The sequence below is a fragment of the Nelusetta ayraudi genome, unplaced genomic scaffold (genome assembly GCF_046127955.1).
Source record: "Nelusetta ayraudi isolate G7.1 ecotype Tasmania unplaced genomic scaffold, CSIRO-AGI_Nayr_v1 ptg000009l, whole genome shotgun sequence".
Lineage (NCBI taxonomy): Eukaryota > Metazoa > Chordata > Actinopteri > Tetraodontiformes > Monacanthidae > Nelusetta > Nelusetta ayraudi.
Genome location: NW_027466059.1, coordinates 131,944 through 152,500, shown reverse-complemented (window position 1 = coordinate 152,500; position 20,557 = coordinate 131,944). Strand labels below are relative to the sequence as shown.

The window sequence follows — 20,557 nt, the reverse complement described above, 5'->3', positions numbered from 1 at the left end:
CTCCGCCTCCCCTTCTCACTGTCTTCCCCCACGAGGACGCGGCGTGGCGTGGCCCGCACGGGAGAGCGAGCGAAAGGGACGCTGTTTTACGCGTGCGTGCACACACACACACACACACACACACACACACACACACACACACACACACACACACACACACACACAGGGTTGTGTAGGGGATTTTTTTATTTAGTATATAATACGGTTCTTGTGCCCTGCCGTGCTTTGGGGCGGAGGAACGGGTGACGTGAGCAGGGTGTCGGCGTCGGGAGCGCGGAGCACCGCGACTCCCATTCTGTCCCATTTCCCAACCTGTAACAGTTTGTGCACTGGTCATTTATCTCTCACCATCATCTGTCACCATGCTGCTCACCCACACCTCACCTGCATCTGCTTAGTCCCGGTCGGCTCCGCTGCTCCTGGGCGGAAGCGCGCGCCGCTGCAGGGGTGGGGTTTTATGGAGCGCCGGCTAAGTGGAGTAGCCCATTGCCGTAAGGGGGGGGGGTGTTGGTTTTTGTTTGGAATATGTAATTAAGGGGAGAATGTAGGGTTTACTTGTATTTAAGGGTTTGTGTGTTCAGGGGGAATTGCGTTCTGTTTATTGAAGGGTTTATTTCTTTGTGTTATTGTTTTGTTTTGGAAATGTTCATTTTGGTCGATGTCACCACGGTTAGTGGGGCGGCCCAATTGGCCATATGATGCTGCCCTCTATAAAGAGCGCTCATTTTGGTGTGGGAGGGAGAGCTGACTAGTCTGGTGAGAGACTAGAGGACTTATGAAGCTGTCGCCTGGCGTTTATTGATGGTCCAGTGGGGGGCTAAAAGAATAAAACTTAATTTCTTCCTGCAATTGAGGCTGCCTGCCTCCTCCTTCTACTCCACCACCTCAATCCGGTCGCTCCAGATCCCCTTTTTCGTGTGGAGGCCACTTTGCCCCTCCACAGGGTTCCTCTGCAGTTTGACCGTTTGCTGCTGCATCATCTGTTGACCACACTCACAAAGAATACATTGTGCAGACAAAGTCTTAAGCATCACCTCTGCTTCCTGTTCTATTGAGCGCTTATTTCCTGAGCTAAATGGCACATGTGAGCAATGTATCCACAATGCTACAGTGCACAACCATATGTGGTGGTACCTTTGCAACAGAAGTCCCAAGAGCTGTGAGTGATGGAGCATTTCAAACAAGCCTTGACTTGCCCTTGCGGTGAATTCTTCAGGTGGCTTCGAGGGATGTAGATGTTGAAGGAGTCTTCGCTGACACCAACGTGGTTGTATAAAAAATGGTTTATTTGCAAAGAAGTCAGGAATCAAACAGGCACCATGGAAGCCCGGGGATGTCTCTTGGCCAGATGTGAGCAACTCCAATGATCCTCAGTAACCTGAGATGAAGATACTAGGAGTGGGGGAGAATGTATACATTCCTTAGTTGCACCCCCAGTGTCCATCTGGTTATGATTTGATGGCAGTGGACACAGGAATTCCACTGAGCAGGCCGCTTTGCCGGAGGCGCCATATGGAAACAAAGATGCCTTATGTGAAGAAGTGCAGCAGAGTCACTTCTTAGTTCAAATGAGTACATATACCTAAGTTCAGATACTACACCCTTATAATGAGTTAACCGAAAGAATGCGCAAGCATTTCCCTTCTAACATCATCAAACATGGGATCATTGGGATTCAAACAGCCATCCCTTTCAAATCACCTCCACATCTTTTTTTTTTTTTTTTTTTTTTTTGAGGGGTAAACCACCACGGAAATGACATCCGAGCTCCCTCCAACAGCTGTCGCCCCTCCCCTGAAAAACTTTCATCAGGCATGTTCCGTCTCAGCCTTGTGGTGAACAGAGCTCTGAGGCTTTTCTTCAGGAACAGCTCAATCAGCGGTGAGTAGAAAATGAGCGCAGTTGAAACCAGTTGCAAGGCATGCAGCTGTTGAGAATAGTCATTGAAGTGCTTCGGGTTTGGTAGGCCTTTATTAAAAAAAAAAAAAAAAAAAAAAAAAGTAGACCCTTTGTCTGAGTTCAGCGGGAGAAGGCAGCGATGGGTGACCTGGTTAACATGGTTGGTGATGATAGCTTGGACCAGTGGATATGTATTGGCTCCGGAGGATTCGGTGCAGTCTTCAAGGCTCATCACAAACACTGGGGCTTTGACGTGGCCATCAAGATACTTCGCGAGGATCCCCGGTATGAATAGCTGCATTTTTCTGTAATTAAATGTATACGTTGTAGAGATAAAGCATCTCTCTTTTTTCTCTCGTCATTTCCAACATTTCAAGGGATACTGAGCTGTGGAGAGAGGCTAAATACATGGAAAAAGCTGCCTGCAAGTTTGTGCTCAGGTTCCACGGTCTTTACCAGGGACGTATCCCACTTGTGGCGGCAACCACTCAATGGGGAATTGTGATGGATTTCATGGAAAGAGGATCAGTTCAGTCCCTGCTGACGTCCCTGTCTGGCCCGCCACCATGGCCCCTGGCCTTCCGCATAGTCCATCAAATAGCTCAGGGGATGAACTTTCTGCATTCACGGGAACTTATGCATCACGACCTGCATCCGAATAATGTACTGCTCGATGAAAACCTCAATGCCAAGGTAGTATTCCCTAATTTAATACTCATTACTTAGTCTAGACAACACATGTGTGCAGCAAGAAGGTTGTGTGTTTGATTTCTGGGCCATTTAGAGTTTGCAAGCTCAAAAGACAGATAAAAGGCATGCACTCTGGGTGAATTGGGAACTCTACATTGCTGTGAGAGTGTGAGTGTGCATGGTTGTTTGTCTCTCAGTGCTGGAACCCTGCCTTTGCCCCCAGGACAGCTTGGACAGGCTCCGACAATACCTACATGCCAGAGTGCAGTAGACGGTGAAAAAAAAATGGATTGATGGATGGATGTCATGATTTCCTCTTTCATGGTAGGTGGCAGACTTTGGGTTGTCCAGAGTTTCCACCAGTGTTTCGATGAGGAGCAGCGGAACAGACGGAGACAATGCAGGGTCTTACAAATACAAGCCCCCGGAGGCTTTCGACGAGTCGTACCAACCTAGTCGTGCCTACGACAGATACAGGTGACCTTTTTTTCTTTAAAAAAACAAAAAAAACAAAAACATTGCTCTTCTGAAGAATTAAAATGCATGCATTGCATGAGGTTTTAACATTTATATGTGCACTCCTTCTCTGTCTCTCTCAGCTATGGTATCCTGCTGTGGTCCATTCTTACCGCTAAAGAGGTTTATCCAGGTGAGGGATGGGTACCGAGCTAGGAGATACAGTGTTTTTTTTTTTCTTTTGCACACCTCATGCATTTGTAATGTACCATGTACCATGCACTGTTCGGTCTTACTCAAAACTTTGTGTTTCTGCAAGATGACGTCCCTTGCGACGCATCCAGAGTACAAGAGTAGAAAAACGGCAAGGATTTAGTTTTCTTAATTGTCTTTTGAGAACCCTAAGCAACAAAACAATTTCAATTTTCGTGCATGCCTCTGATGCAGAAAATCTTTTTACACTACTGCATACAATATGGCATTACGGAATGACCCACAATGCAACCCGGGTGGTCTAAGTGTCTAAATCTATTGTGGTTTGTACACTCTTTCTACATTTGCGAGCAAAATGTTGCGACTCACAGCGTCCCTCTATCCCAACAAGATCACATCATGTTGAAAATGAAAGCAAAAGAGAAAGGTTACATGTGATGAAAAGTTGGAGCAGTGATATGGAGGCCAGTACAAAAAGGAAGAAGCTGTTATTAACATTGATCTGTATGAAGTAGGGGCGAATCAGTGGAGCATTGACACTGAACTCCTGCCTTCTTTGGACGAAGAGAATATCCCTTGCTGTCAAGTGCACTGTTTGTACACATACTCTCATTTGACACACAGGGTGTGATTCCAGTCTTGTGGCTTTGAGGATCCAAAAGGGCGACAGACCTCGTCATGAGGACATCGACGTGGGGCAGGCAGACGGTTTGAAAGAAATGGTTGACCTCATGAAAAGCCTTTGGGATGGGAATGCCGCTAAGAGGTCCACTTTTAAAGGTTATTTTATTTCATAGGATGTTGGGCGCTGTTGTATTTGACTAGAGTCCATCTGAAAGTCTACACACTGCTGTTGTATGACCCTCATCAATCTCTTGTATTGCAATATCAATATCAGAGCTGTGTTTTACAAAAAATAAATCATTAAAAATGAATACAAATCTTTTTTTGTTGGTTATTAACTGTGTCTGGAACTTTGTCTTCTATTTCAGAATGCTGTGGAGTCACTGGGCATGTATTCTCATTGCACAAGGAGCAGATTCATGTCACTGTCCATGATGTTTTGAAGTTACTGGTATGACAAATGCATTTCCCCTTACAGTATTTTGACAGTTTTGAGCGAACATTGTGGTTTGTTTCCAACAGGTTCAATTAATTGTGTGTATCTATTTATATTATTGCAGGACTCAGAATCCAACGACCAACTGGTAACACCAAGGGTGCCCGGTCCTCCCCTTCACGAATCAGGTAGTCTCAACACATGTGATTGGTCAGTGAAAACAGGACACTCGCAATCAAGGGACATGGTGGGTTATGTCACAGCTAAGCGAGCGGAATTGCCCTCAGTGCAAGGATGTGGAACACCGCTGGACCTTCGCCCCACAGGAAGAATAGAAGACGTCTGGCGGTCAGTCAATCAGGTAATCTCATTAAATCAAGGACGCAGTGTCAGATTGTGTGAGAAACACAGCGCACCCACTCTTAGACTTTTTATAAATGTCCTTAAAGTTAATTCTCTCTCTAACAAAAAAAAACAAAACTGTATTTATCAGCATTCTAGAGTTCCAAGTCCTACAAGAGAGAAGAGCAATTATGATAAAGGTGAGTGGGAATTTGTCATTGTCATTTTAAATGAAAATAAAAATGGTGTCGTGACCATTCAATGCATTTGCATTTTCTTCTAAAAAAACAGCCCAGTTTGTTGACGACAACAGGGATGCGCTTATCCAGTCGGTCGCTGCGGTGATGGCTGTAACGGATGAGTTGAAACGTACGGTCCACCGTGAAATCTACAAGCGTATTTTCAAGGAGGAGTCCAGCGAGAACAAGATGAGACTGCTTTATTTGGATGTACTGGATGAGGGATCGGAGAGGGTCAAAGCAGCTTTCTACGACGCCGTGAGAAAACATCAGTTCGGTGCCATTGAGAAGCTCGGGGGAAACTGAGATGAAGCAGTCACACATGGCTTGACGTCAGGCTCACCGAAGAGATGCTCAAGTTGCCAAAACTGGTTTTGGAAAACTCAGTCCAGGGAAAAGGTGAAATTCTAAAAATAACTTTGCTCTCCTGTTAATCTGTGTAGTAGTGTGCAGTTTTTACTGTGAGCACAGCCTGTATTTAACATTCCTTTCCTCTGGGTTGGCCCCCTGCATTTTACCATGAAATGCTTCACTACAGACACTGTTAAACCTTTTGCAATCAGATTCCCCTTTTGGAAACAAAAAAAAACAACCTGAAACTCAACTAAACTGTTTGTTGTTGTTTTTGCTTACCATTTTTTTAGCCTCTTGTGTGTAGTTGACATGCTTTTTATTAATTTTGATCAACCTGAGGCAGAAGGACAATGACAGAGATACAAAGAGAAAGAGAGAGGGAGGGAAGAGAGAGAGGAAGAGAGAGGGAGAGAGAGAGGGAGAGAGAGGAAGCGAGAGAGAGAGAGAGAGAGGAAGCGAGAGAGAGAGGAAGCGAGAGAGAGAGGAAGCGAGAGAGAGAGAGAGAGAGAGAGAGAGAGAGACTAAGAGGCTTTTCTGGTTCACTTCCTCAGTAACTGTCACAAGCAGTCAGTCAGTCACCTGCAGATGATGCTGTCGAGGGCACCCCGGGCAACAAATTACTCGCCTGTCTCTGTTTTACTGTTGTTTGTTCCCCTCGTATTTATCCGCTGCCTCTGAGTCGCCTGCATTTTTACAAGAAGTAATGCAATAAAACTTTTTTAATAAAAAACTTGTACTGTACTTTTGCATGCCATAAAATTGACATTTCATTAAATTTGACAATATGTCGGAACTTTCTGTGTCTTCTGTGTCTTCACCACAAGTGCCATGTAGTACACACACACACACACACACACACACACACACACACACACACACACATCTATACTAGTCTTGTCCTCCGGATGGGCTGGGGTGGTGGTGGTGATGATGGGGCGTTCAAGTGCCGACTTGACCCTTCATTCTCCTCTTCAGGCCTACCGTCCCACCCCACCCAACACACACACACACACACACACACACACACACACACACACACACACACACACGCACTCACGCACACACCACACTCAATGTCACCCCACCCCATCCTGCTTTAATGCTTCCAATCCTCTTTGTGGGAGAGTGACGTCTGCTACTGTCAGAAACAGAGTTAAGCTCAACAGGCATCAGGAGGAGGGAGAGGAGGGTGGAAGAGAAGCTCCGCAGATAAGCAAACAAGCCTCCTGGGCCTCCTCTGGGACGCTGCCATCCAAGGCGGAGACCTGCTGATTGTTTTCCCACCAGGGGGAGGCTGCTCTCGTGCCTGAAGCCGGGAGCAGGCACAGGTAGAGTCGGCTGCACCAACAGGTTGGCTGTCTGAAGGGCCTCGTGGACACGTAACTCCAAGGATGAGAGCTTACAAAGTGGAATACAAACTCGCTTGCAGTCGACCGCTGGCGCTCTAGAGGGACCTTTGCTGCTTTGTGTCAAGACTTCAAAAAAAAACAACAACTACCTGAACGACTTTGGCCGTCGCTACGGTGCTGGCTTCGAAACAGGCGGCAAGACGGCCTCCCTCCATGTCAGGTGCGTCTGAGAGGTGTTTGTGTGAGCGCGTACGCAAAAGTGTACGCGTGTGAAAAGGGTGAGGCGTGTACTCGCGAGGACATCGTGGAGGTCGTAGCCCTGGATCTCCTGGAGATGGAGGGTCATGGTTATGACCGCTTCGGAGACGGGGAGAGGGACAATTACCAGATCGACTACCGGAGGATCGTCGGCGACATGGAGCCAGCGAGGCCGCGCGTCTCAAACCGGGAGGGCGAGCAGCCCCACACCTTCGGGGCCTACGCTCACCCGACGCCCCACGGCCACGAGACGGCAGCGCAGCGGTACAGCGCCACGCGCATCCAAGCAGGGTACGAACCAGAGAGGTCAGTCCCAAGCTCTCGCTCCGTCACGCACTGCACCTCTTTGACACTGGCCCCCGCGTGTAGGGGGGCCGGGGAAGCGGGTTGTTTTCACTCTCTAGAATCATGAGCTGTGCACTTCCACAAGTCCATTTGGCGGCTACCTGGGCAACCAACCAAATCCTCTTAGCTGGAGAGCTGGAGTGCTGCGCGGCAAGGGCGTGTATATTTCGCTCGCGTTTCCTGTCTGGACTCTCGCTTTTAATAGGATGAGTAAATGACACACAGGTCAAGACCGAGCCGCTCAAAGGAGGGTTTTTTCTACCTATTCTTAAATTTACAGACCTGGCCGACTTCAAAACTGTGCAAACACTGTTTCAAGCGAAGGAACTGATTGTTTAAGGGGCTCGTTTAAATTTAAGCATAGAAGAGTTCACACTGATATGAGAGGGTTTTGTATTTCATTTTGTGAAGTGAAGCAGTGGAATGGTTTGCATGAGAATCTCAAGGGATGTCCGAACATGAGGCAGTTTAAAAAGTTTTACAAAGATATTATTTTAGCCCAGTACAAAGAGGCATTTGGTTAGAATCCTGGCTGTCCAATTTGTTGTGGAGTATTTGTTGTTATTATGGCTATTATTGTTGTGTTGATATTAATTATTATTAGTCTCATCATTACTTTGACAGTATTCAATGTTATTAATTCAATTTGTTTGGTTGTTGTTTCTTTTTCTTTTTCTTATTAATATGAATGACTATTTAATTTTGTCCTCCTAATTGTTGCACAACTTTGCCCTGAGGGAAAGGGGGTGAGATTTAATAGGTTTTGCTTCGTGCCACTCCTTTTCGAATATGCTTATGTTCATAATTATTTATAATAATTATTATTTCTTGGGTGTTTGACACTATTTCTTTTATATTTTGCGTAAATTGTTTTGTTGGTGTGCACAGAGGCTATTCGAAATAAAAAAAAAATATTCATTCATTCGTTCATTCATTCATTCATTCAAATCTGTCATTTCTGCTCATGATCAAACCTGATGGTTGCCTCTTGTGTAAATGTGCATTTTCCTGTTGCAGTATGGCAGACTACCTCATCAGCGGAGGCACCGGCTACGTCCCCGAGGACGGACTGACAGCCCAGCAACTCTTTTCAATCGGCGACGGGTTGACTTACAAGTAACGAACGAACGTTTACCCCACGTTTCATCTTGTGATGCCGCACACTCGCACCGCCTGCGCATCAGAAATCAGCGCACGGATTATAATGCATGTATACATTTTTGCCCTTGCACGCGAGTGTTACGCAATGTCTTCCATTAAACGCTCAGCGCGGCGGGCGATGACACATCTGCTTGGGTTTTAACATGGAGGATTATGATGAGTGATGCTCTTTCCAAGGATGACTTTTTATGAGTGGTGTCGCCGACATTAAATGTGTCGTTCCGGTGGGTGACCCGCCGACAGATTACGTCCACTGACAGTCTGGGGACAAAAAAAGAAAAAAGAAAAAAAAAAGAATAAATAAATAATAACTATCCGTTTCATAAGAGAAGTGATTTCAAGGGCAGAAACAAATTGTGCAGAATCCTCAAGGACTGAATTTGATGTGTGTTGCTGTTTCTCCCCACAGTGACTTTCTGATCCTTCCTGGTTTCATCGATTTCATGTCTGATGAAGTGGTGAGTACCATTTCTCTCTCTCTCTCTCTCTCTCTCTCTCTCTCTCTCTCTCTCTGTCACTCTCACACGCACACACAGGTCACATTCAGGTTGTCACATGAGGGGGGGGGGTCAGGTTCAAGTTTTTCCCCTGTTCATGCAGCATCTGTTTTTTATTATTTTGATCTATTGATTTGTTTTTAAAGGATCTAACGTCTGCGTTAACGAGGAAGATCACTCTGAAGACGCCTCTCATTTCATCTCCCATGGATACAGTCACAGAGTCATCCATGGCCATCGCCATGGCAGTGAGTACGCACTTAACGCACGGTGCACACGCCCCATGCAAGCGCGCACACGCACCGTCACTAACGAGGCTCTCGGGTTGACGCCTCGGCCCAAAGTGGCAAATGCACATTCATATTGACGGCGCAGTTTGAAACTTTTACAAGAAACACAAATGGCCGTTGTGTTTTCATCTGCAACAATGGTCATTCATATTTACATTCAGAGAGGTCTCACCTTACGGTGTCGCCACATACCTGCTTTTGTCCAGGACATTTTTGCGCTCGCGGGTTTGTGATTTTACCCACAGCTGTTTTTAAGAAAGATGTGAGATCATCGGAGAACACAGCTGAATTTTACATGTGGACGTTAACATTTGTTTTCAGATTATTGTTTTACATATTCAGTGAGCAGAACTCATAACTTTGTTCCCCCCCTCTCTGTTGTGTTTGACGGGACAATTTCAGCTGATGGGCGGGATTGGAATAATTCACCATAACTGCACTGCCGAGTTCCAGGCAAATGAAGTGCGCAAAGTCAAGGTGAGACAGACAAAGTTGGAAGACAAATCTATCTATCTATCTATCTATCTATCTATCTATCTATCTATCTATCTATCTATCTATCTGTCTATCTGTCTATCTACCTATCTATCTATCTACCTACCTATCTATCTATCTATCTACCTATCTATCTACCTATCTATCTATCATGTCATATCGAAGTGCAATCAATGGCTAAACACTGTGATTGCCCCCAACAGAAATTTGAGCAAGGCTTTATAACAGACCCCGTGGTGATGAGCCCCCGGCACACGGTCGGCGACGTGTTCGAATCGAAGATCCGCCACGGCTTCTCTGGGATCCCAGTGACAGAGACGGGCCAGATGGGCAGCAAACTCGTCGGCATCGTCACCTCCAGAGACATAGACTTTCTGTCGGAGAAGGACCACGACAGACCCCTGGAGGAGGTGCGTGCTGGGCTAGTCGATGAAACTGCAGACTCCAAGATGGCGGCCCGTTCACCTCAGTGAAGTTTCTCACCCAACGCATACGGCGAAAAAAGTTTTCGACTTCCGCGTTAATGGGCCCATAGAGCGTGCGCAGTATCTTGCCTCTGTAACTCACATGATCTATTTGGCCAATCAGAACCACTCTGGAGAACGTCGCTTACAGACACGTCAGGACGCAGCCAGTCAGAACGAGCTCAGACACAGCAGCACGTACGACGTTGTGACGTCACGCTGGGAATAAACTATTATCTGGTGATTTTCGGGCCTTTATCATTTTTTTAAATGACTAGAAAACCATAATTTAAAAAATCTACTACACAAAGATTTGCTATGAGTAGTGTTTCAGATCCCAGTCGTCCTGTCAGCCGTTTTAAATGTGTTTATTTTTGTATTGCGGTCTATGGGGAAAATGCTTTTTGGGCCCATGGGATTTTTTTTGCTGCAGTACTTCGAGTGGCCACTGGGAAGCATCGTTGCGCCGAAAAATTGCCAGTCCTGTATCCAGTCCTTATGATACATCCATGGTTTCAGGCTATGACGAAAAGGGAAGACCTGGTCGTCGCACCCGCAGGAGTCACGTTAAAGGAAGCCAACGATATCCTCCAGCGCAGCAAGAAAGGTGCAGCCAAGTGGATCCATGCTCTAAATAGGAAAACAGCATTTGTTGTTTTGCTCCGCTCATTGTCCATCTGCTCTCATGCTCCCAGGAAAGCTCCCCATAGTGAACGACAGTGATGAGCTGGTGGCCATCATTGCTCGCACTGATCTCAAGAAGAACAGGGACTACCCGCTGGCCTCCAAGGACTCTCGGAAACAACTGCTGTGCGGAGCTGCTATCGGCACAAGGGAGGACGACAAGTACAGACTGGACCTCCTCATGCAGGCGGGGGTGGATGTGGTGGTCCTGGTAGGTTTCTGTTTGCCAGCTTTTGGGAAATATATAATTGTAAAGATAGTTTAAAAAAAAAAAAAAAAAAAAAGACTTTTAAAAGCCTTTTTCATTGTTTGCTTCGTCACGGATCCTTAAACTGCTTCTTTGCATTTCGCAGGACTCCTCTCAAGGCAACTCCGTGTATCAGATCAACACGATCAACTACATCAAGCAGAAATATCCCGAGCTGCAGGTCGTCGGCGGAAATGGTGAGCTGACCTTTTAGTCCTTAAGCCGTCCACCCGCCGCTGAGCTCTTCCTGAAACTTCCTGCTTACCTGCAGTGAGATCCGTCTCGGGGATTGACTTCCTTTCCTTGCCTCTGTCTCTCTCCAGTGGTCACAGCTGCTCAGGCCAAAAACCTCATCGACGCCGGCGTGGATGCGCTGAGGGTGGGCATGGGTTGCGGCTCCATCTGCATCACCCAGGAAGGTATGATTTTAAAAAAGAATCTGCTACGGTGTCACGATAAACCGTCAATGAAGCAAACAAACAAGCAAACAAACTGAAAAACGCTGCTCTTACTTCTCAGTGATGGCATGCGGACGACCCCAGGGCACCTCAGTGTACAAGGTGGCAGAGTACGCCCGGCGCTTTGGAGTCCCGGTGATTGCTGATGGAGGAATTCAGACTGTTGGACATGTGGTGAAGGCTCTGGCCTTGGGAGCTTCTACAGGTAAATTAATATTCCATTATAGACAGACAGACAGACAGACAGACAGACAGACAGATTGCAAATACGGTACAAATATCCAAATTTCAGCACGTGTGATTTGGATTCTCTGAATCTTATGGTTTTTAATTTCCTGTTGTCTTCAAATTCATATTTGTTTATTTTCCTTCCACACTCCCACCACCTAGTGATGATGGGGTCCTTGCTTGCTGCAACCACCGAGGCGCCGGGAGAATACTTCTTCTCAGATGGCGTACGCCTAAAAAAGTACAGAGGAATGGGCTCGTTGGATGCCATGGAGAAAAACAGCAGTCAGAAACGATATTTCAGGTCGGGCGGCGAGACTGTCGATTGTATAGATGATTATCTGCACTGGCATTGGGCTGTAATGCTGAAAAAAACTGTCGTAATAATACAACAACAAAAAATTGTCTGTTTTGTTCTTCTTCTCTATTTGGTTGTCGTGTGTCCAGTGAGGGAGACAAGGTGAAGGTTGCTCAAGGTGTCTCAGGATCAGTGCAAGACAAAGGCTCCATACACAAGTTTGTTCCTTACCTCATCGCTGGCATCCAACATGGCTGCCAGGACATTGGTGCAAAGAGTTTGTCGATCCTACGGTAGGGCGTTACATTGGACATTGCGTGTGGACGTTCGGTGCGACGGACGGGAGTTTGACCTGGATTGAGTGTGCGTCTTTGCGACAGGTCGATGATGTACTCCGGAGAGCTGAAGTTTGAGAAACGAACCATGTCGGCTCAGATGGAGGGAGGGGTCCACGGCCTCCATTCGTAAGTCTGACCTCTGACCCCTGTATCATTCCCACATACACTGTTGTTACCTCTAATGTCTCTTCTGAATAATTTTCATTTTGAGGGGCCCAGTGTGTAACATTTACAGGAATATATTGGCATTAAATATAAAAATAAAAAATTCAACTTAGTTATATAGAGTTAGTCAAGGTGAATAACTGCTGTCTTTTAATTTGCTAATAAGAAACATACTATACAGACTACTGATATACAAATATGATATTATTATTAACTATTAATTCTATCAGTATTACAACTTGTACTACTGTTTTTACTGATATCTTTATCAACATGTTGCTGTTACACATTTTGTCCAGAAGGGAGCAGTCTAACAATGTTGGCAGCAATAAATATGTCCCGTCAACACGTCTGTGTGGAGTTCTCTAGTCTAAAATTCCACACCCTCAGGTGTGTGTAGTGTTCCAATGAAATGGAAAACTAAATACTTCCTCCTCAATTTTGTTGATGGGCCTCCAAAAAGTCAATTTGTTTTGGGATAGTTGGATCTAAAGCTACTTATGCAACTATATCTTACACACTGGACCTTCAAATGGCTCTCAGCTTTAATTGCAAGCCTTTCGCTTTGTCGACTAAACCCAATACAGTCCAAGGGAAAGTCACTTGTCTGTTGTTAGAAGCGTCAAAATTGTCTCTTCTTTCCCTTTTTTTCTTTGCACATGCTATCACTTTAGATATTCTTTTGTGCCATGTAAGTACATCTCATCTGGTCCTCCCGCCTCAGTGTCTCTCATTCATTGTGTGTTCACCCAAGATTCATTTGGCACAGGCGAGGTGGCAGCTCAACCGAGAAATTCTGAAACTGTGTTTTGTTTCTCCCGCATGCCTAGTTATGAAAAGCGGCTCTATTGAGGTGGGGGGAAGAGGAAACACTCGACAAGGACCAGACGTTCCGACAACCATTAGCAGGCACATGTGATCGGCAGCCTGCCAAAATGTGGCAAATGCTGTGAAACATCCACATCCTCTTAACTTGCAAACCTATCTTTAAGTCTTTCAGAGGCAAAATGAAGACTTCAAAGAGTCAAAACTGTTTGTCTGTGCATCCATGCCCATTATAAAAGCTCTCTGTCCTTCTCCTGCTACTCATGGTGCAACAGAATTTGACATGATTAAATAAATTGACTCTTCAGAGGTAATAACTAATCTTACTCTACGGTGACGTCTTAGAGTTTTTCTAAATGTGTTGGATATTTACCAATCCCAGAGGAAACAATTAGAAATCCTTTTTTCCTTGTTCTGCTAAGATCCACCTGTTCCTGCAACCACAAGGCGGCGCAGTTGTACCCCGTACAGATAGGAAAAAGCAACCATGCGTGTCTCCCTTTGGATTTTTCTCTCATGTAAAGCTACATGCCATGTTTTACAATCAAAGGGATCAACTGGCATAAAATTGAATTTTAAAAAAATCACCCATTTTTTGGCTGACTTCACTGCTGGTGTAGACATTTTTTTTTTGTCACATGGCATGTAAATAAGTAAAATAAATAAATTAAAGTAAGTAAATTAGGTCTACAGAGCCCATTCAGTGGGGGAATGAAAGAGAGATTTTGACTATAGAGAAACGTTAACAGCTTTTAACGTGATTATTTTTGTGAGACAGTAAAAGACATCTTTGGATTTATATGTCACTGTATGACTGACTCTTCCAACAATATCCAGATGGGTGGTTGTACATGGTGATTGTATTTGACTTCTGTGATCCACCAGCCAAAGGATTTTAGATTATATTATCAACTGTAAATAGCACTGAATAAAACTCATTTTGACAAATGCAGTGTGCTATTTTTTAATAGTCCTTTTTATTTTCCAGAAACGTATGAGGCAAAGCGGACCATGCTCTCTGGATTTCAACAGTGTAGTAGAGGCATGATAACTATATTTTAGCCCACCCAACACACACACACACACACACACACACACACACACACACACACACACACACACACACACACACACACACACACACACATTTAAGACTTCGCTTGAATAGCCATAAAAATTAAAAAAAAGTAAGCTATCGACATCCAAACATACTTTACTACTAATCAGGAAACTAAAATGTTTCCTCTTTATTTCCTCTTTGAAAAAGAATCTCAAGTTCCCTTTGGAAGCTTTACCCTCGAAAAATGTCAGTCAAGCAAATATTAAAACTCTTAACTACCTAATTTCATACCACACACAGCTTGTTCGATTTTTGAAATGATTAAATATCTAATATCTAAGCATAAATTAAATTAATTAAATTACATATACTTATGTTACATCTATCATATATATATAAAAAAAACCTTATTACTGCATAGAAAAGAGTGTAGCAACAAGTACTGGTCACTTTAGAAACAAGGGATCTAATTGTTTGATCTGTATTGTCAATTTCCTTTCTATTAGCTCTGCTGTTTATTCAATGTATAAAAGTGTCATCATTTCCAATGATGTTTTTTCTATTTAACTTCATTTGTCTATAGTTTATTCTGTTAAAGATAATGTACATTCTGATGACAAGTGGCCTTTTAGTGCCTTTTATAGTTCGATGGTGTCGCTGCAAACACTAAAAGCATCAATCTGTTTGCACACATTTACAAATTCTGCCTGTACAGCCAGATCCCATTCCAGCTGTTTGCTTTCACTCAGTTGTTTGGTGCTAGACAGCCTGCCTGATCCTCGACTGTCTTGGGAGGCCAAGCTCAGGGTTCGGTACCGCCTGTGGTAAGATAGGTGTGGAATCGCTCGCGGGAGGTTGCTCTGGGCAAAGTGTTGACCTCTGTTGGCCCAGGAATTCGATCGTAGCTTTGCTGTCTCCTTGGGTTTGCACAAACCTTGTGTGGAACTGGACACACTCCCTTTCCAATCCCATAGCACTGGCGACTTTGGTGGCTTGTCCTGGGGTGGCAAGGATTCATGTGGCTGGGAGGGTCTTGAACCAGGCAGGGTGTTGTCTTGATCCACATCTCCGCAGGAAGAGGTACGGAATAGTGCATTTTCCACAGACTTGGGCCCTTGATGTGATATATTTTGACCATGAGAACTCAAAGAAAGACTAGAGGTGGCTTGTAATAATCTCGGCAACCCAAAAATGCTATGATTGAAAAGGGATTCGTTGAACAAAGCCTGGTCAATGCTGCGAGACAAGTTTATTGGAGATGGAGGCCGCAGGTCGATAGTGGAATCGGTCTCCTGCCGGAGGCTATCCAAGGATGATCGTGTAGACTCGACTGTAGTTTTAAGTTTATGTGGTAGGCTTGGAGGTGTGGGGAGAGGTAGAGCAGTGTTCTGAGTTTGGCTGGACTTGGGAAAGCAGTCTATTCCATTTCCAGAAGCATCTACCATTGAGATAAGAGGTAAAGCCTCTGACTGGCCCTTTGTGGTGACATTGCAGATCACCAACTTGTCCTGTGTCCTCTGGGACCAGGAGTCGTGGGAGGACAGAACGGGAGAGTTGGCACCTCCCTGAGATGGCAAGGTGAGTCCTCGGGGAGGGGAGCTGCAGGAGAGACGGGACCAAGATCCTGGCTGCGGATGAGTTATGGTCTTCATAGAGGAGTTTCTGCGGCAAAACAAAGGGTGTGTTCCAATGAGTGACAGACACAGACAAACCCCAGCCTCACAGAGTCTGCAGCCTATCTGGTAGCCCCACCAAGGCCATGGCTGGAACCCGTAGCCCTCAACACCTCCAAAACCAAGAGCGTGTAGGATCCCATAAAGTTGGAAGCCTCCACAAGCTAACAAAAAGAGAGAGGCCAGTACTCCAGCTCCTGCAGCTCTTCCCCAGTCCTCCGCTTTGACAAAAGGGCACCTCACAGGTTTCATTACTTCAGGAGAGCCTCCACTCTCTCCATTGTCGTTGAGTCTGTAGACGTGTTTAGTGTTAACTTGCATCAAGCAGAAAAAGATAAGATAGGAACAAGAGAGAAAAACCGTGAAAATTACAAACACACCCTGAGGGAATAGGAGTATGACAACAGGGAGGGTATGGAAGAGCTGGAGTAAGCCTACGCAGCCAAGAGAGACCGCAAAATGCAACAGAGACAAAAAAAACAAAAGGCAAGGCTTGGGCAAGACTGAGAAAGGGGTTGAATTAGCAAGCGGGAGTGAAAGATGCGCCTGAGACTGCAAAGAAAGGAACAGGATGGCCAGGGAGAAGGCTGAGATTAAACAGGGGAAGGGAAGCTCGGCGAGCAGCTGGGTGCCCAGCGGAGGGAGACGATCTTGGTGGCTGTACGCATCATAGAGCAAACTAAAAGCTTGGATCCCTGTGACTGCCAGGAGGAATAAGTGCAGCAGGGTGAGGTAAGGTATTCCCGGTGGACATCGCAGGGGCAGTCCTAACAGACAGACCACCGAGACGAGGCCAAATCCGGAGAAGATAGACCCCAGGCCGTAGATGTGCGCCTCCCACGCGTATCCCCAAGTAGCCTGAGCAGAGTTCCAGTCCGAATACAGCGGGACAAAAAGGGCAGGGCTGAGAGGTTGAGAGGGCTGCGGAGGTGGGTAGGGAGTGTCATTATCACGGTAGGTGGGAGGCCAGGACTGATTCGATGTCCCGCAGGTCGTGGTGGATGTGCTGACGTTTCCGTTAAGTAAGACTGCGCCGCTGGTGTTCGAGACAACCGGTGCACCTGTAATGGTAATGAAAGGGGTCCAAAGTCAAAAACAAATCAAGTATAATTCAATACATGCAACAGGCCAGCACCTTAGTCGTGACACTACTGACGTTATAAAATAAAGTGGTAAAAAAGCAAGCATTAGCTGTGAAGAACACGTCTGCTGATGTGACACTGCCTGTCTTTGCTGTTAGTCTGGTTCTGTGTTGTTAATTTTACAGCTTCTGTTAATTGATTTATATATAAATTACATTAAAAACATTTTAATTTCCAATCCTGAATGAACAATCAAATGCGAGTTACATCTACAGCGTGTTGGGAGAGAGAGAGCAGGGGGGAGAATCAGGATGAAAGTAATCCATAATAAAACAGAGCAGGCTGTAACTGGGAATGTCTAACTGGGTCACAGAAAGAGCAGGGCCACGTGCAGCAGTGCGTGTGTGGGTGTATGTGTGTGTGTTGTGTGTATGCATGTAAAAGGGAGAGAGCGATGGAGAGAGAGGCTGGTGGGATAGAGTTATGTGTGTTGATTAGCCAGTATTGACCTCTTCATTGCTCTCATTTTGTGTGGCTGTTAGGAAGTATGGACCGAAAATGTCATGCTAACATCGGCGTTCTCTCAAGATGACAACACTGAGCAATTTTCACTTTCATCTCTTATCCTTATTAATAATATAAGCATCCAGAGCTGAATGGAAATAAGCTGCATGAAGTCACTCTTATCTTATCATGAACCACATGGATAAATGCGGAACGACACGAATAAGCGCTGAGATTTTCCCTTTGCGTTGTGTTGTATTGCCTCTGTCCTGATGTTTCAATCTCCAGATATGCCTCTCACCATACGTGTGTCGTGACAAGCAAGAGTTGACATAAAAACAGTCCCTGGCCAGGAGGCTACAGTGGATGTTTTGGCTCAAAACAAGTTGTCAGTGTGGCGGTTGAGGGACAAGTTGGACCGTATCGTCTTCCAGACACTTGGAAGACAACACATGAGCGGCAGCATGTAGACGTGTTATTTTTGCTCACCAGAGGCTACTATTATAATGGTTGGAATTCTTTCCTTCCATGGAACCTTAACAAATGCCTCTATCAACAATGGGATGAGTAAAATTAGTAAAAGTAGATGTTAAATTTTAGATGAACCTTCCTTTTAGTTCAAGCACGTCATAATAATAACATGGCAACATTAGATGCAGTTTCTAAATAGGGGCTGGTGATTGCAGCTAAACTAAAGTATGCTGCTTGTTAAAGGGAAAATAAGTCACGCTGTTCATTCACTTGCATACAATGCTTTACCTACAATGCATCTTTGCTTGCGTGAATGCATACACCAACCGACTGTATGCACAGTGAGAAAGAAGCATAGGAATTCGCTTGAGACTGTTGTGTTTTTAAAGTATAGTTTATGAATGAGGGGCAAGACTCTCCTTCAAGTTTCCTGAGACCATCTAGCCAGCAAGTGTCATGTACGACTCTCACCTGTATCTTCTAACTTGCTAACAGCTCCGGTGCGTAAGCTCTCCCCAGTATCTTCAGTCTGTCCGAGTGTGTCCTGTCTCTGGGAGTTTAGAGTGGGGTTGGTGGTCCGTCCCAAATGGCCAGTGGCGACCACCGGAGTTGTGTGTTCACCACTCTCGCCAGTAAAGACTTGGCCTGGAGAGCCAGACAGAGGAAAATTTTGCTGGCTCTGATCGTCCATTTCAAAGTTGGGGGCTGGGGAAGCTGACTGGTCCTCACTTGTCTGTGCTGACAGCAAAAAAAATCCAGATTTGAAGTCAGCTGACTCATAACTCAACACGTGTTGCTCCAGTGTAGTTGTCAGCCACCCATCCTCAGTAGCCTCCTCTGTGGAACCGCTTGTAGGATTGGATGGGATGAGTTCTTTGTCATCAAGGGACAACGCGGTTGTCTGTGTACTCTCCTGGGAACCATCGTACTCCCCAATCACACCTTGCCTGTCCAGTTGCTCAGATGAGGACAAGGGCCAACTCAAAGGTAAACCCCGGAAGTCGATGAGATCAGGTCCAAATTTGGGACTCCCACGCTGAGTCTCCTCATCACCCTCCCTGGCAAAAGCGAAGACGTCACGTGAGGGAGGCAGGGCGATGGAGAGAACAAAACAAAGGTTCCACGGGCAGAACATGGTGATGGTCTGCAAGATTCCCCGCCGCCAAGTCACATGCTGCTGGTTCTGACAGCTACGGTCCGATCACATGATGGCCCAAACCTCGGCTCTCTGGAGACCTCATACTTAACACACCTGTAGGAAAAAAAAGTGGATCTCACCTGAGTCACGCTTGGTAACATGAAATTACTGCATGAGAAACAGAATCCAATGAAATAAATAGAAGCTTTAAGGAACAACCCAGTTAAGCATAAACGGGGTACCAAAATTAGACCCTAAAAGACACATTCATAGAGATGGCCCATTATATAACGTTCACCATGCGACAGCCTCACTGCAGCTGAACGGGATTCAGCTTGCTTACCTCATTACACGGCCGTCCCTGCTGCTGCCTCTTTAAACATCCATGCTGCTGCCGTGTCGCTGCATGCCTGCAGTCTCTCTCTCTCTCTCTCTCTCTCTCTCTCTCTGCGCAGCACTCTGTGTCCTCACTCTGCCGTGCCCCTCATCTCTCCATCAGACAGCCGGCACATGGGACAGACCCCACCTCCACAAAACAAACCCCTTGCTGTCCCGCGCGCCACCACTGCACCGATCCGATGACGACTCTGACTGTTCGCGTGGTACGAGTCTCTCCCAAATGAAGGGCAGCTTCCACCACGAGACTGTTTTTTTTGTTTTTTACCGCTCGAGGCAACACAAGAACTGCGCTGCTGCTCCCGTTCCTCACATCCCAGAGTTTGGGACAATGGAATGTGGAGTATGTGCATATGGGGAGAAGAGTACAAGGTGCATACATGTCAGTGGGGGTTAATGGACTCTTCGCTGACAGGCAGGCGGAATGCTGCGCCAAACCCACCAGTGATCAATATATACTTTCAAATGGAATTTGAAATTTGCAGCTGATGTGGAAGCCTTTTCCCTCAGAGAAGCCGTCACACGAACAGAAACCTGGCGATAGCAAGGCAGAGGATTCTGTTTGACTAACATACGTGCATACATAATGCATGCCGCATATACTATAAATAGTTTGCTGTTTACTTGCGCACATGCAGTTCTACTCTGAACGTAGACCAGCACCCTCTATCTAACAGTACTATCAAACTTGCTTGTGTGCCCCCCTTTAATTCAATGGGGAAAATCCAGTAGCCTCGTGGCCTGAATTCAATTCCCAAGCAAGGTGCTAAAATAGACTCTGATCCACATACCTGTGGACGCATTTATAGTCATGCGGTTCAATGCTGTCATAGTCTAGTTTGTGCCCAGATAGGAAAAACTTTTGTTTTACAGCCATT

The 20,557-nt window shown here is 45.7% G+C and overlaps 3 protein-coding genes across 7 annotated transcripts; 2 read left to right on the top strand and 1 right to left on the bottom strand.

Moving 5' to 3' along the window:
- Nucleotides 1-1,800: 1,800 nt before the first annotated feature.
- LOC142883858 (ankyrin repeat and protein kinase domain-containing protein 1-like) lies at nucleotides 1,801-5,492 on the top strand. Of its 4 annotated transcripts, none has more exons than XM_076019140.1 (11): nucleotides 1,801-1,881; nucleotides 2,024-2,184; nucleotides 2,277-2,592; nucleotides 2,918-3,066; nucleotides 3,189-3,238; nucleotides 3,883-4,038; nucleotides 4,251-4,333; nucleotides 4,443-4,506; nucleotides 4,606-4,679; nucleotides 4,812-4,860; nucleotides 4,952-5,492. In XM_076019140.1, the coding sequence occupies exons 2-11, from the start codon at nucleotides 2,039-2,041 to the stop codon at nucleotides 5,203-5,205; spliced, it is 1,341 nt and encodes a 446-aa protein (XP_075875255.1). In that variant the 5' UTR covers nucleotides 1,801-1,881; nucleotides 2,024-2,038; the 3' UTR covers nucleotides 5,206-5,492. The 4 variants fall into 4 exon arrangements, with proteins under 4 accessions (XP_075875255.1, XP_075875256.1, XP_075875253.1 ...); XM_076019141.1 differs by having other exon boundaries at nucleotides 4,443-4,528; nucleotides 4,952-5,051; XM_076019138.1 differs by having other exon boundaries at nucleotides 4,443-4,679.
- Nucleotides 5,493-6,803: 1,311 nt separating this feature from the next.
- On the top strand, nucleotides 6,804-14,604 carry LOC142883856 (inosine-5'-monophosphate dehydrogenase 1b-like). 2 transcript variants are annotated; one of them, XM_076019135.1, is made up of 16 exons: nucleotides 6,804-7,166; nucleotides 8,223-8,321; nucleotides 8,776-8,824; nucleotides 9,010-9,111; nucleotides 9,556-9,630; nucleotides 9,852-10,058; nucleotides 10,632-10,719; nucleotides 10,808-11,007; nucleotides 11,150-11,240; nucleotides 11,367-11,462; nucleotides 11,563-11,706; nucleotides 11,892-12,033; nucleotides 12,177-12,320; nucleotides 12,408-12,491; nucleotides 13,205-13,221; nucleotides 13,361-14,604. In XM_076019135.1, the coding sequence occupies exons 1-16, from the start codon at nucleotides 6,937-6,939 to the stop codon at nucleotides 13,447-13,449; spliced, it is 1,857 nt and encodes a 618-aa protein (XP_075875250.1). In that variant the 5' UTR covers nucleotides 6,804-6,936; the 3' UTR covers nucleotides 13,450-14,604. The 2 variants fall into 2 exon arrangements, with proteins under 2 accessions (XP_075875250.1, XP_075875251.1); XM_076019136.1 differs by lacking the exon at nucleotides 13,205-13,221.
- On the bottom strand, nucleotides 14,534-19,806 carry LOC142883854 (proline-rich transmembrane protein 4-like). The gene is made up of 3 exons (XM_076019130.1): nucleotides 19,627-19,806; nucleotides 18,617-19,397; nucleotides 14,534-17,149 (listed from the first exon to the last, which is right to left on the bottom strand). The coding sequence occupies exons 2-3, from the start codon at nucleotides 19,278-19,280 to the stop codon at nucleotides 15,054-15,056; spliced, it is 2,760 nt and encodes a 919-aa protein (XP_075875245.1). The 5' UTR covers nucleotides 19,281-19,397; nucleotides 19,627-19,806; the 3' UTR covers nucleotides 14,534-15,053.
- Nucleotides 19,807-20,557: the final 751 nt, after the last annotated feature.

Bases quoted from the DNA above. Each gene is read 5' to 3' on its own strand.
- LOC142883854 (XM_076019130.1), bottom strand. From the start codon at position 19,280: ATGTTCTGCCCGTGGAACCTTTGTTTTGTTCTCTCCATCGCCCTGCCT. The intron at 17,150-18,616 runs GTGAGAGTCGTA...TTACCATTACAG, and splicing joins TAGCAAGTTAGAAGATACAG to GTGCACCGGTTGTCTCGAAC.
- LOC142883858 (XM_076019138.1), top strand. From the start codon at position 2,039: ATGGGTGACCTGGTTAACATGGTTGGTGATGATAGCTTGGACCAGTGG. The intron at 4,039-4,250 runs GTTATTTTATTT...CTTCTATTTCAG, and splicing joins TAAGAGGTCCACTTTTAAAG to AATGCTGTGGAGTCACTGGG. The intron at 4,861-4,951 runs GTGAGTGGGAAT...CTAAAAAAACAG, and splicing joins GAAGAGCAATTATGATAAAG to CCCAGTTTGTTGACGACAAC.
- LOC142883856 (XM_076019135.1), top strand. From the start codon at position 6,937: ATGGAGGGTCATGGTTATGACCGCTTCGGAGACGGGGAGAGGGACAAT. The intron at 8,322-8,775 runs GTAACGAACGAA...TTCTCCCCACAG, and splicing joins GGCGACGGGTTGACTTACAA to TGACTTTCTGATCCTTCCTG. The intron at 12,034-12,176 runs GTCGGGCGGCGA...TCGTGTGTCCAG, and splicing joins AGTCAGAAACGATATTTCAG to TGAGGGAGACAAGGTGAAGG.